The sequence below is a fragment of the Mesitornis unicolor genome, unplaced genomic scaffold (genome assembly GCF_000695765.1).
Source record: "Mesitornis unicolor isolate BGI_N332 unplaced genomic scaffold, ASM69576v1 scaffold884, whole genome shotgun sequence".
Lineage (NCBI taxonomy): Eukaryota > Metazoa > Chordata > Aves > Mesitornithiformes > Mesitornithidae > Mesitornis > Mesitornis unicolor.
The window spans coordinates 5,492-18,423 of record NW_010181823.1 but is presented as its reverse complement, the minus strand read 5'-3'; the positions used below and the strand labels follow the sequence as shown (position 1 = coordinate 18,423).

The window sequence follows — 12,932 nt, the reverse complement described above, 5'->3', positions numbered from 1 at the left end:
CAGGAAGTAAAGATTCTGAAATGTAAAGTTGGAGAACTGAATGAGCGGCTGGGTATGTTGATGGAAACGATTCAAGCTAAAGATGAAGTGATCATGAAACTCTCTCGTCAACTCAGCGAATGTGAGGACAATACAACTTCTCAAAGTGGAGCAGTAAATTCTTCTGTGGCCACCTGTACTAATAAGGAACTGCAGGAACTGGACAGACTAAAAGTAAGAGCAATGTCTCTGTCTTGGTGGGTAGGGGGATCTCTGCTTCCTATAAAAACTACTTTCTGGTCTGCTGTACTGTTTGAGGAGATCACTGCAGCAGTTCTCCAAGATAGTCATCAACTGGGGCTTTCTCTGCTTGGAGTCTACACTTTCAACTGTTATGTGGCAATCTAAATGGGACTTTTATACTTTGAGCTGGTCAGTACTGGTCCCATACTTTCAGAAATTTAATGATTGGTGTGGAGGAGGAGCGATGTGAGAAGTAATCAAAGGAACAGGAAAAAGTCAGGGTAAGAGGCAAATATAAGCATGGAGGAAAACAACCAGCAAGTTGTTTGGTTTTCTTTTAATATCAAAGATGAGGAAACAAGGGATATGTGGAATGGCGAAGGGAAGCTCCAAGGAGAGGAGTATAAGAACTTCTTTTACTAACGCTGTTCCAAATGTTATCAGTGCCTTTTTTTCCCTCTAACCTACCTCAGTGAATGTGTCAGAAGCTCTTAATGGAGTTACTGAAGTCGCCCATTTTGCTCTAACCATGGTTTTTTGTCTTTAGATAAATATTGCATTCCAAATTAACATTCCAAGTGATTTGGAATACAAGTCAGTCACTTAAAATGTGTGTAAATGTTCATAATTTGCTTTCCTGGATGTGAGTCTGGGAAGTTTTAGACAATGAAATTGACACTAGAAATCAGTGGTCTTGGTGGAAAGGAGACCAAAGCTTGTAGACACTGTGGAGTGTGGGAGGTTTTTAATTGTCAAGAGGGTAACAACTTTCCCTTGTCCCACAACCTTGTGTTTCAGAGGTAATATCTGTAAGCTGGAGCTGAGTGGATTAGGTGAGGAAGCTTATTGCTAAGGATTTATGTTATTGTATGGAGGCAGACATCAAATCTGTACTTTAAATAAGGACTGGTAAGGGTAACCAAAACCCAAGGAGCATTTGACCATGCTTCTTGTATTGCATGTTCTGTGCTTCTGGCTGATGCACTACTCTCTGCCTTCTGCTGGGAGTGTAGCAGTAGAAGGGATGCAAGTGAGACACAGCACCACCCTTGTATGCCTCCATGCTCATATTTGGCATGTGCGTTTGACTTTTGTGAAGACCAAAAATAATATTAATTTGATCTTGAGAATTTAAATAATAAGCCCTATTAGTAGCTGCTTGTTCTGTATTCTAAGGTATCCTTTCTCTGGTAGGCATTTGCTCTTCGTGAGATATTTTTATTAAAAATCCAGTGTGCTTTTTTTATCAACAGGACAATCTTCAGGGTTATAAGACCCAGAATAAATTTTTAAATAAGGAGATTTTGGAACTTTCTGCTCTACGAAGAAATGCAGAAGCAAGAGAGAGAGAATGGCAGGCAAAGGTCAGACTAACACAGCACGTTCTCATTTTGACAATGTGTAAAGCGGTTTTCAAAAATTCAGTTGTAAATCTACATGGGAAATGTAACTCTGGAATGGAAATGAAAAGACTTAAATGTATTAAATGTAATACCTTAAAAAAATTCTCCCCCAAACCTGGTCCTTACAGACAAATGTTTCTGAATGGATTTTTGAAGGAAGTAATTGATGTGAAAATTGTACTAACCAGTGTAACTTTTTTATAACTTATGAACACAGGCCTGTATATATCTGAAAATGTTTCCTTAGAATAAAGGCTGTAATCTTTTTGTAGAAGTGAATGTCACTTCAGCCTTGAAAAAGGGCAAGAAGGAGGACCTGGGTCACTACAGACTGGTCAGCCTCACCTCCATCCCTGGAAAGGTGATGGAACAGCTTATCCTCAGTGCTGTCTTTAGGCATATCAAGGTTAAGAGGGGTCATTAGGAGCAGTACTTGGTTTTGACCAACCTGGTAGGTGACATAGATGAATTTGAGTGTAGAGAAGTTGCAAGTAGATAATGAAGATTTCCATTCCCTGGGGCTAGGAAAAAAGCACACCTGTTGCTAAGGCAGGATACCTGTGGCTATAGCTTGGTAGGGTTTGGTTGGTTTTTTGTTTGTTTTCTGGAAACTATGCACGCAGTGGCCAGGTCTAAATGCTAAATTTTGGCACAGAGGTATGTGTTAACAATTCCTACCTAAGCTGTATCTTTAAAATGCCATTTAAGTTCTTTCTGTTCATTCATGCGTAGACTGAAGCTGTTACTTTAAAAGCACAGTGGTTGAATTGTACTTCATGCAGTACAATGATAATTAAAGCTTGCTCGGATTTTCTGCATGTAAAAATACATGTGGTAGAAAATCTCTGGTCTCCTGTTCTGTGTTGGAAGACTTTTTCTGTAAAAAGCGACAAGTATCTGATGTTTCTTTCCCAAATACTTGTATACAGAGTTTTACAGTAGTAAAATTAAAATGCATATCTAGTTTTTCTTTTCCAAACCAGGATTGCTTTGTTTTCTGGTGCCACAAAAATGGGAAAGTAAAGCTGACTGCTCTTGACTTAAAGGCTTCTAAACAACATAAACTAATAAAATAATATTGAAGCAGATTTTAAAAGAACTGTAGTACAAAGGAAGTTTCTGAAGACTTACAGTGTTCTATATTGTTTTCTGCAGTACACTAGCTTGGAAGCCAAACTCTGTCAGATAGAAAGTAAATACTTGATCTTACTTCAAGAAATGAAAACTCCTGTTTGTTCTGAGGAGCAGAGTCCTGCTCGTGAGGTCATCACACAGTTACTGGAAGATGCCTTGAAAGCAGAAACGAGTGAACAGCCAGAACAAGCGTTTTTCAAACCACACCTGGTCAGGTAATTTAGTCCTATTAAAATAAATGTATGTGTATCTTGATCTGTGGGCCTGGTTCTAACAGTGGAAAACAGACAGTGGGGACATCCTTGCAAGATTTTGGGGTTTTAATGTATTTCCCTTCATGAATAACAGTACCATCATTAAATAATTTTTGCTGTATACATACACTTTACTGTTGTTTTTGAGATACACTGTAAAGCTTAGACTCAGATGTTGCTGTATAGCTGCTGAAGGTGGGCTACTGAAGAGATAGGTTCATTTGAACTTGATCATGTTCTTAATCACAGGTTAAGCAATCTATTTAATATATATATTGGAATATTAACACAGTGTCTTTTGTATACAGGATTATAAAAAATATTTAATGAAGGATATATTTAAGAAAAATGTTTAAAAATAATTGTTAAAACTTGAAAGCTATGTGGGAGTGGAGTGGCTTGAGGGATATTTGTAGTACCTTTAGGATGGGAACTTGAGAGTTTCAGGGCAGCCAAACACATTTTTAAAAGCCTTTTATCCCCCCTCTGTTTCAGTGAATATGATATATATGGTTTTCAGACAGTCCCAGAGGATGATGAGGAGGAGAAACTAGTAGCAAAATCACGAGCTCTGGACCTGAGATCGCTTTCTCTCAGTGAAAATCGAGAGATCTCCACAGGAGTGAAGTGGGAAAACTATCTTGCGAGCACAATGAACAGAGAGATGATGCGCTGTGTAGAACTAAAGAATCTTATTCGATCTGGAATTCCACATGAACATCGTTCTAAGATGTGGAAATGGTGTGTCAATCTCCATGTTAGAAAACTAAAAGACAGCACTGTTCCTGGGTACTTCCAAACCTTGCTTCAGAATGCTCTGGAAAAACAAAATCCTGCATCTAAACAAATTGAGTTGGATCTCTTGAGAACTTTGCCGAACAACAAACATTATTCCTCCCCAACATCTGAGGGGATCCAGAAGCTGCGGAATGTGCTGCTGGCTTTTTCATGGAGAAATCCTGATATAGGGTATTGCCAAGGGCTCAACAGGTAGGATTTTGTTAATTTTGAGTTATAACTCTGCAGAGAAACAACTAATGAGCCTTTCAAATCACATGTGTAGCAACGTGCTTTTGGACAGCAATTTGCCATATAGGTTGTATTTTCAGAATTCATAATGCTTTAGTAAACAGCTATCACATTTTATTAAAAATTTGTTAGGCTTTTTTAAACAAACCAATGCTTGAAAGCTTTTTTTGTACTGTTAAGGCCACAGATTTCAGGACTTCCCTCAGGTTGTTTTCAGTCAGAATTGCAGTAATCAATTTAAGGATGGTTCTCGTGTTACGATACTATGAAAAATCCGAAGTCATTGCAATTGATGTTTGCCAAAATAGTTTTGGTACTTTGAGATCCACAGCAAAGGAAAGTGTTGTGTGCAGCAGATGTGTTAGTCTCATGTCCCTCGTCCTCATGATACGATACTATAGATGTCAATTTTTGCACTAATTTATGTACTAGAATAGGGTAAAAGAATTTTGAACTAGAGCAGCTTTGTCCTTTGGAACAGCACTGAAGAACAGAGGCAGTGAGTAGTGTAGTAGAGGTAGTGAGGTGGTGGTGGGAGCAGTAGTAGAGGTAGTGAATAATGTACCAAGAAGTATTTTGAGTATTTATCACTATGTTCTGTAGCTCAATCATTTTTTAGTATTACTTTTGCCGCTGGCATGTCCCAAGATGATACAGAAAACACAGCTGTTGCAGTCTTGGAGCAGTGTCTCTGGTGACTAGCAGGTGTTAGAAATGCTGCTGCTGAATTGGAAGTTTCTGCTCAGCGTTATTTTTTCCTGGGACATCTTCACTTTTACTATAAACAGTTCTATGTTTGGGTGTACTTTCAGAAGCTATAAGTAAATTACATATTTATTCCATACTTCAGTCCTCTTAAGCTTTTTACGTGTGATCACCTTAATAAGCTGTGTAACATCAGAAGCAGTTCATGTTGTTACAGCTCCTCTTGCATACAGAAATAAAATGAGTTTACTTGGAGGTAACCTTCAGTTTTCAAACACCTATCAGTAACAGGAAGTTGTTCAGGTTTGGTTTTTTCTTTCATAATAGTCATTGGAAACAGGAAAATCAGGAATGCTGCTGTTTCTTCTTTTTTTCCCCTTACTGTAAGAAATTCTTCGAACAAGTTTAGTCTTTGAAAAATTTTAGCGCTTTTTATTTTCCTTAAAGACAATGGTAGATAAAGACAGAAGTGTTACTTATATTTATCTTAGTGATATAAAGTAAACATGCTAGGATATTTCTACAGTTACTACAGTTTTGTGTGAGATGCAAGAACCATCTGTTCTTTCTCCTCTTCAGTAAAGAAAGACAGAAGTCTGGGAATTAGGGTGGTATATTTAGGACTTGAAAGCTTCTAATTATTTTGCCTTAGTTCCTGGGAAACTGCCTTCTGGCAAACCCTTTGGTTTCACCTTTATCTGTCTTCTTAATTAACTGAATAAAAATACGTGGCGTGGCTGGGAAGGCATCTCATTGCCCCATCTTAAACTTCATTAACAGTTTTGCTGTTTAGTGCTGTCCTGTTAATATATTTTTCTCTACTGAACAGAAACAAAGGCTTTATTCTAATTGTTCTTAATACATTTTGTGATACTATAATAATATTTTTCTCCAAATAAACCCTACTTTCAGACTGGTAGCGATTGCACTTCTGTACTTGGAACAGGAAGATGCTTTTTGGTGTCTGGTAACAATAGTGGAAGTTTTCATGCCTCGTGATTATTATACCAAGACACTGCTGGGATCTCAGGTATGTGCTCTGCCAGAATAAAGCCTGGTCCTGTAAACTGCAGCTGATCAAAAAGTTTTCTCTAAAACTGTCTGATAAATCTTATTGAGAGGTGTGTTGAGCTGAAAGAGTGAGTGCAAGGAACCTGGGCCCTCCTTTGGACATGGACTGTGAGGATAACACTGAAATAAACGGTTCAGTGACCTGCACAGAGCTTCAGTCCTTAACCCTTCTTCTGATTGTTAGCATCACAAGACTAACTGAACTGACTTATCATTTCTTTCTTTCACATAGTGGGGATGGAAGGTGTGTGTGGGGTGGTTATGGGCTCTCTGGAGAGTGGGGGTGAGAATGCATTTTGCAGTACTGCGAGCAGTGTACTCTGTAGCACTCCTCTGCTCCCAGGGGATGCTCTGGTATGTGCTGTCTCCTCCCTCCCAGTCTTTCCTCAGCTTGTTCTCTGCTCTGGTGCTCCTGCACCAGTACAGCACTAGTAAGAACACAACATCTGCATGTGAAGGGGCCCTGTGAGACTGGGGGTGGACTGAGAAGCAAAAGTTTGTGTCGGCAAGGATGGCGTGCATTGGGGTGGCCGTGGATGTAGCTTAGAAATATTAACTAGACAGTCCTAGGTTAGCTCTTGAGAAACTTACGTTTGTGGGTAAGTAAGAGCCCTACTTGGAACCATATGTTTGTTGTGAAACAGAGGAGCAATAATGGCCTATTTTTCATCTCTTTAGGTTGATCAGCGAGTTTTCAAGGATTTAATGAGTGAGAAGCTTCCACGACTACATGCCCATTTTGAACAATACAAAGTTGACTATACTCTTATAACTTTCAACTGGTTTCTCGTGGTGTTTGTGGACAGTGTGGTTAGCGACATACTTTTTAAAATCTGGGACTCCTTTCTATATGAGGGACCAAAGGTGAACTGAATGATGCAAGTGTTTTCAGTTTTTAGCTGGTAACAAAATACTGGGATGTTTCTGAGTGCAGAGTGGAGGAAGGTTGTTTCACAAGATTCCTGTCAGTTAAAATCATTGGTAGGATAAAAAAGGAGGAATGCACATAAAAGAAAAGAGTCAAAACATTTTCCATTTTATCTCTGTCCTGCAAGCTAAAAGCTTGAGTTACATGGAAGAATTCCAAATGCTAAGTATTTTTCTTTTATCAGCCACCATTTTTTTAATCTTTGAAAAGTAAGGCTATAGGCTGTGCTCTTAACTTCTACATGCAGCTGTGGGTTGGTTTTAAGTAGTTATATCAAAATGAGAGCTTACTCTTATAAAGAAGAAAGCTTAAGTGAAGGAGTCAGAAGTTGAAGTATTGAAAAGATGTAAAAATTAGCTGTAACCAAGTGCTAATGTTTAGTATGTCTCTGCAGCAACTATTTCTGCAGACATTTAAAGCACAACTGACAGAAATCACTATCTGGGCTCCTGTCCCATAAATAAAGGGGTAGGAGTGAAAGAATTTTAATGTGTTTCATTCTAGAGAAATAAAATTGGTTAAGGAAGAAAATAATTAGATTCAAATACAATAATAACACTAAAGCTGATGTAGGCAATTGGGAAGACCAGGAGAGTTAGAAAATGAGGAGACAAAAAACTGTGTTTGCTAGATTTCTTGTTGGCCTTATCGGAGGATCCTAACACACCGTAGTGTTTTGGTTTTATGTGCTTTCAAGTCAGTTTTAAGCATCAGGGGATTTTGTGAAGGCAGCCAGGTGCAGACAGATGAAGTTCAGACCTTACTGAAGTCTTTTCAGAACGAAGGGAAATAATGCTTCTTCCAGCTCACGTCAAAGTTGACTGACAAGCTGGGATCAGAAATTCCTTCAGCATCAGTCCCCCAATGTGTTGGGTAAATTCAAGGCATTGGAAAACAACCTGTTTAATAAGCAAACCTTAATTTTAGCGCCGAAGTAACTTAATAAATGCATTCAACAGGCTCGGTAGTCTTTGCTCTACAAGTGAAAACTTCAAAGAATTTGTATGTTATAAAGCTAATGTATTCTGGATAGAACTGCAGAACACTTTGTCTTGGTTACAGGCCACAGCAGAAGCTTCTGAAGCTTTTGGCAGCTTCTGACAAGGGGGTCTGGGGCAGGGAGTGGCAGAGAAGGGAAACAGAGGGAGGTGTGATGAGACAGCTCAAGTGCAGCCTGCAGGAAGAGTAACACTTGGAGTTTTTACTAGATAATAATGGGAATCAGTGCATTCTGTTCTTAAAAAGAACCAAACATTGTCTCTATTTTATCAGGTAATATTCAGATTTGCCCTGGCACTTTTTAAATACAAAGAAGAGGAAATCTTAAAACTGCAAGATTCAATGTCCATTTTCAAGTACCTTCGATATTTCACGCGCACTATACTTGATGCTAGGTGGGTACCTCAAGCTTGTGTGTAACTGAAAGACTTGTGGTGGGGCATGGAAGAAGTCTGTTGTGGTGTTTTGTTTTGTCTTTGCCTAGATCTTAATTTAGCTATAAAGCAGCTAGAGAAGGAACTAACTGCAGGGGTTTCTGATGAATAATTTTATCTAGCATCAGATAAAGTTGGTCTTGTTTAGCAGTTGTTTTGTGGTAACTACACTGAAGAACCTCAACCATGGGTGAGGTCTCACCTTGCCTTGCAGATAAAACTTATGTTGTAAATTGTTTTATGAAAAATAAAAGCACATCTTGGCTCAAGTATTAAAAACTTGAGCTCCTAGGTCTCTTATGTGGCATTAGCCTATGTATCAATGAGGCATAACTGGAGCTGACTTTAAGATATACTTTGAAGCAGAGAACAAATACAAATTAAATACTCTTCTGATCTTCAATCCCTGCAGAGGAATTACAGTTTGTAAATTGCTTTTAGGTTCCTAGTTTCAAGGTTGTAGAGCAGCATATTAAGGTTTAAAGAAAGAAGTCATCTATAGATTGATTTAATGTTTGAAAATGTTTTGCACAGATACTGAAACTCGCCAATTTTGATTTTAGCACAGACTAATATACTGGAATCTGACATATTTGTTTTTCCCATAACAAATTCCATATGAATTTAGGCTTATACTTGGTCTCCTACTGCAAGAGCTATTCATTATTTTTACTTTCTCTGGTTTTGACTGAAAACTAAGTAATCTTACTCTGTGCTTAAAAGGGATTGCTGTGGCTGATACAGGGAGAATGTTCTGCGCCTGATTTAAGTGGTGAAAGTCATGATAACAGATGCTGCTTCCTCTACTGAAACAGCTGTAAAAACTCTTGAGGGGGAGTTGCAGGGTGCTTTGTATTTTAGCGTTCCTCCCTTTGATTTGAAGAATGCTGGACAGTTGTACTCAGCTGTCTGTGACCAAAATAAATGCTGACACCGATTTCAAATCTGAGAAGTATGCACTTGATTTTTGGGAAGAGTGTACACATATTTTTAACAGAAAACAACAATAAATAAAACCAGTTTGTGGATGTTTTATAATCAAAATTTAGGCTATTTTATAGCTTATAGTCAAATGTGTGCCAGTAGTACCACAGCAGTATCAGCAGAAACTGAAGGTTGCAAAAGAAAAGGAAGAGGGGTAAAAAAACCACCACCAACAAACCAAAAACAAACAAGCAAACAAAAAACACCAAACCACAAAACCCACCAAAAATCCAACCACAAACCTGTAACGTTGCTGGAAGAGTTGGTCCTCTTGATGTTAACAAGAGGAGCTAATTGAGTATCTTTGGCAGGTGGTGAGGTGAGGCCAGGTGTGGACAGAATTCAGAGCATCAAATATATTTCAATACAAATATGTCCTGTGCTGCTCTGTAAATCTGTTTGCTTAGGATTTTAAAAAGCTGGAGTTGAAAGTAGTGGTGTAGTGCCGCCTAGGGGATATGAATTTGTCTGCTAGAACTGGTAGGGCCTGAGTCAAACCTGGTTTCTTTTTCTACCATTTAGTACAAGTTTTATGGCATCAAACTTTAAACAGTACAAAAGCATGTAGAATGATGTCTTTACTGATGTGGACAAAAAGTCATCTTGCTGCAGAGATAAAAAATTCAGAAAGATTGTTTTAATGCAACTCACAGACATCTTGAATGGATAGAAAATTATTTTGCATGGAATTTCTAGGTTTCAGCTCTCTAGTGGGGAAGTCTCTACAGACACGTGCATAATTATACTCTAGGTTATAGAATGTCATAGTTAAGTGTTTCTACAGGTGGAAGTTGTGTTCCATAGCATGTTGTGCACAGCTAGAGAAGTTGTGGGTATATGTTCTGTTGATAAATAGCAGGAAATCGTTCTTGTTCACTGAAAAATACAAACCTAGGGAGAGCTTAGCCTTAAATAAATTGTCCAAATAAGTTTCTTAATACTTGAACTCATCTGATAATTTAATAAGTTAAGTTCTAGTTCCCTGTTTTCCCTTAAGCAATGAGATTTTTTTAGGTATAGATCAACAGTAGATGTAGTTAACTCTGTCTTTGGACAGATCAGTTACTGGTTTTGCTGTGACTGAATGCTAGGATGATGCAGCGTGACTCTGGAAGGGTGATACTCTTGTGGTGCTTTGCTATGCTGTCTGGTGAGCTTGAGTTGACACTTGCTCATAGATCTGTGTTCCAGTCAGCAGAACCTGAGCTTTCTCACTGTATCATGAAGTTTTGTGTTACCTTTGTCTGTATTTGTAGTATCCCAAGCTTTATCTGGTCTCTCACACCACTTCATTATCTTGGATAACTTGAGAATTGACTGTGCTGGGGTTGAACTAGCTTCAGTGAGTTTTCTGAAGGAAGTTATCCAATCTATAGTGGGGTAGATGCAGGTACCCAGTATCCAATCTAGCCAATGAAGCTCTGATTAGCCCAGCTTATGTCTTCTGTTCAGTGATGTCAAGGCTGTAATCGCTATAGCACTGTATAAGAGTTTGCAGGTGGCTTTGCAATCTGTTGAGCATTTCAAACACTATCATTTGAAATAACTTTGAGTGCTTTATAGAACTTTATTGCAGTACTGATAACATCTGAGACGTGTGAAGTATGCGGAGGAGACCAGAGATACCAGCCACATACTAAATAATGATATAGATAAGGTTCAAAACTGATTTTAAAAAACTCCAGCTTTGAATGATTGTCTTCTAACATTGTGTAATCTCACAGGAAACTGACTGGTATTGCTTTTGGAGACTTGAATCCTTTTCCATTGCGTCAGATCAGGAACCGGAGGACCTATCACCTGGAGAAAGTGCGTCTTGAACTAACTGAACTAGAAGCCATTCGTGAGGATTTCCTGCGTGAACGAGAGACGTGTGTAGAAAAAAGAGACCTCATTAGTGATGATGAGGAGGATAGTTGAAACTATTCAACATAGACTTTGGGATCGTGACCAAAGTGAATTAATCCTGTCAAACAGAATGTAAACCAGTTGCTTTTGAAAATCTGCAGGACAGATTTACAAACCCCAGCACTTTCAGAAATATTGCTTTGTATGGAGGCCAAACACTTCTGTTTACATTTATGTTCACGGAATCGTATGTAGAGCACTTAATATCTGTCTCAATTTAGTCAGCTGCATTGGTAGTTGCTTTCCTGAGGTGCACTGTTAGTGCCGGTAAGTAAAACAGTAGTAAGAAAAGTCCATGCTCTGTTTATTGCATTCATTGCCATTCTGTGTTGTTTTTTTTAATGTAACCATGTTTTTTGTAGCACAGGTTCAATGTGGGTAGACATATTTTTTGGTTTCAGGTTGGTTCAATAAATGGCTTTCATCATGTTGTCCTTGAATAAACAAGCCATTCTTCAGGTCACAAAACAGAGAAGTATGGAATGAAGCACAGGAAGAACTTCTACTTTCCTTTGTCTTTTCCTGAAGTGGCATGAAATGGATCATCAAACAGAACACTTGAATATATGTACTTAAAGTAAAGGTAAAATAAGTACCTATTTGTCATTGAATGTTCAGTGTGTACTGAAACAGTGATATCAAACATCACTTATGCTTTTCTGGGCAACTGTATTGGTAAAGATTCTTGTTAATACAAAGGATTTTATAGCTCAAATTCTGTTTAGCTGATTTTATTTCTTATCACTGGTTTGATTGCAATGTCTCAAAGCCACAACCAAACCCAGCTGTTACAGAAGAATTAAGATTGCCACAGGAGTACCATGTTTAAGTAGCCTAATTAGTTGTGTGTCTGTTGGAGTCTTTTTATTCTAATACTCCTTCATATTTAGAGCTTAAAATAAGATGAAGCCTTGATCTTTAAGAAACAACAGAGCATTCTTTTTGCATGAATGCGTAACTATTTTACAATAAGGGTAGAGATAGGATTTCTAAAACAAGTGTTTATCAGTCAATCAGTCAAAGGAGCCTAAAGGTCACAGCATGCACACAGAAATTCAAGGTCCTTTTCTAGCTGAAAAATAGTGTTCTCTTAATACACTCAGCTTTGCTGTGGGTGTTGCATTTATGTCCAACAAGGCAGCTGTAAGGAAGCATTTGAGGTGTTTAGCTGTAGTGTTTATGACTATGGAAATACGACTGGAGGCTGTTCTTTCTCATTTGGTGACAAGCAATACTCTTCAATGGTTCTGAGGATGAGGAAGGTTTCTTTCTTGCTGGCTATTCACTGGGCTTTTCTGATGTTTGTTCTTGAGCTGTTGGATCTTCAGAATGTTGGGTTGACTTTAGTGTTGTGTCTGGATGTGTCATGACATCCAAATACTAGGCAGCAAATCACTCAGCATGAGCAACAAAACAAAACTGGTGGTCAGGAGTGGTCAAGTGAATCAAGTTTCTACTTTATCTATTTTCCTCTGGTTTTCTGAGGGCAAGTATCAGGTATACTCGTATCATTATTTTAGAAAACTTAAGTGTGTGCAGGGAGAAATCCTGCTTCTGTTTCACAGCACTTTTTTGAGAATGTATTTGTAGCTGTCTCTCAGCATATTATCAGTCAGTTTATCTGGAAGGGAAATACTTAGCTGTAAACATTGTACCTTACAGGACTACTTTTGATATATAATGTATGCTTCTTATATGACATAACTTTTAAGTAGCCAACAAATCCTTGCCAATAAGGGACACATGGTATGATCACCTTGATCTGTATGTTATTTGTCTTCTAAAAGCTCCCCTACCTTGTCTATTGTAAGCAGTAGTTTGGTTTTTTTATTCTCTAGTTACTCTTGGTTGTGTACTTGAG

At 38.3% G+C, this 12,932-nt stretch overlaps 1 protein-coding gene across 1 annotated transcript in view; it reads left to right on the top strand.

Moving 5' to 3' along the window:
* The window catches only part of TBC1D2B (TBC1 domain family, member 2B), a gene marked incomplete at its 5' end in the record, with an annotated part of 14,013 nt that extends 2,898 nt beyond the window's left edge, over positions 1 to 11,115 (top strand). The window contains 8 exons of the mRNA XM_010183530.1: positions 1 to 213; positions 1,476 to 1,586; positions 2,781 to 2,974; positions 3,509 to 4,003; positions 5,660 to 5,777; positions 6,497 to 6,682; positions 8,019 to 8,140; positions 10,888 to 11,115. The exon at positions 1 to 213 is cut by the window's left edge and continues 198 nt beyond it. Of these exons, the coding sequence (XP_010181832.1) occupies positions 1 to 213; positions 1,476 to 1,586; positions 2,781 to 2,974; positions 3,509 to 4,003; positions 5,660 to 5,777; positions 6,497 to 6,682; positions 8,019 to 8,140; positions 10,888 to 11,083 (1,635 nt within the window). The remainder of the gene's footprint in view (positions 214 to 1,475; positions 1,587 to 2,780; positions 2,975 to 3,508; positions 4,004 to 5,659; positions 5,778 to 6,496; positions 6,683 to 8,018; positions 8,141 to 10,887) is intronic.
* Positions 11,116 to 12,932: the final 1,817 nt, after the last annotated feature.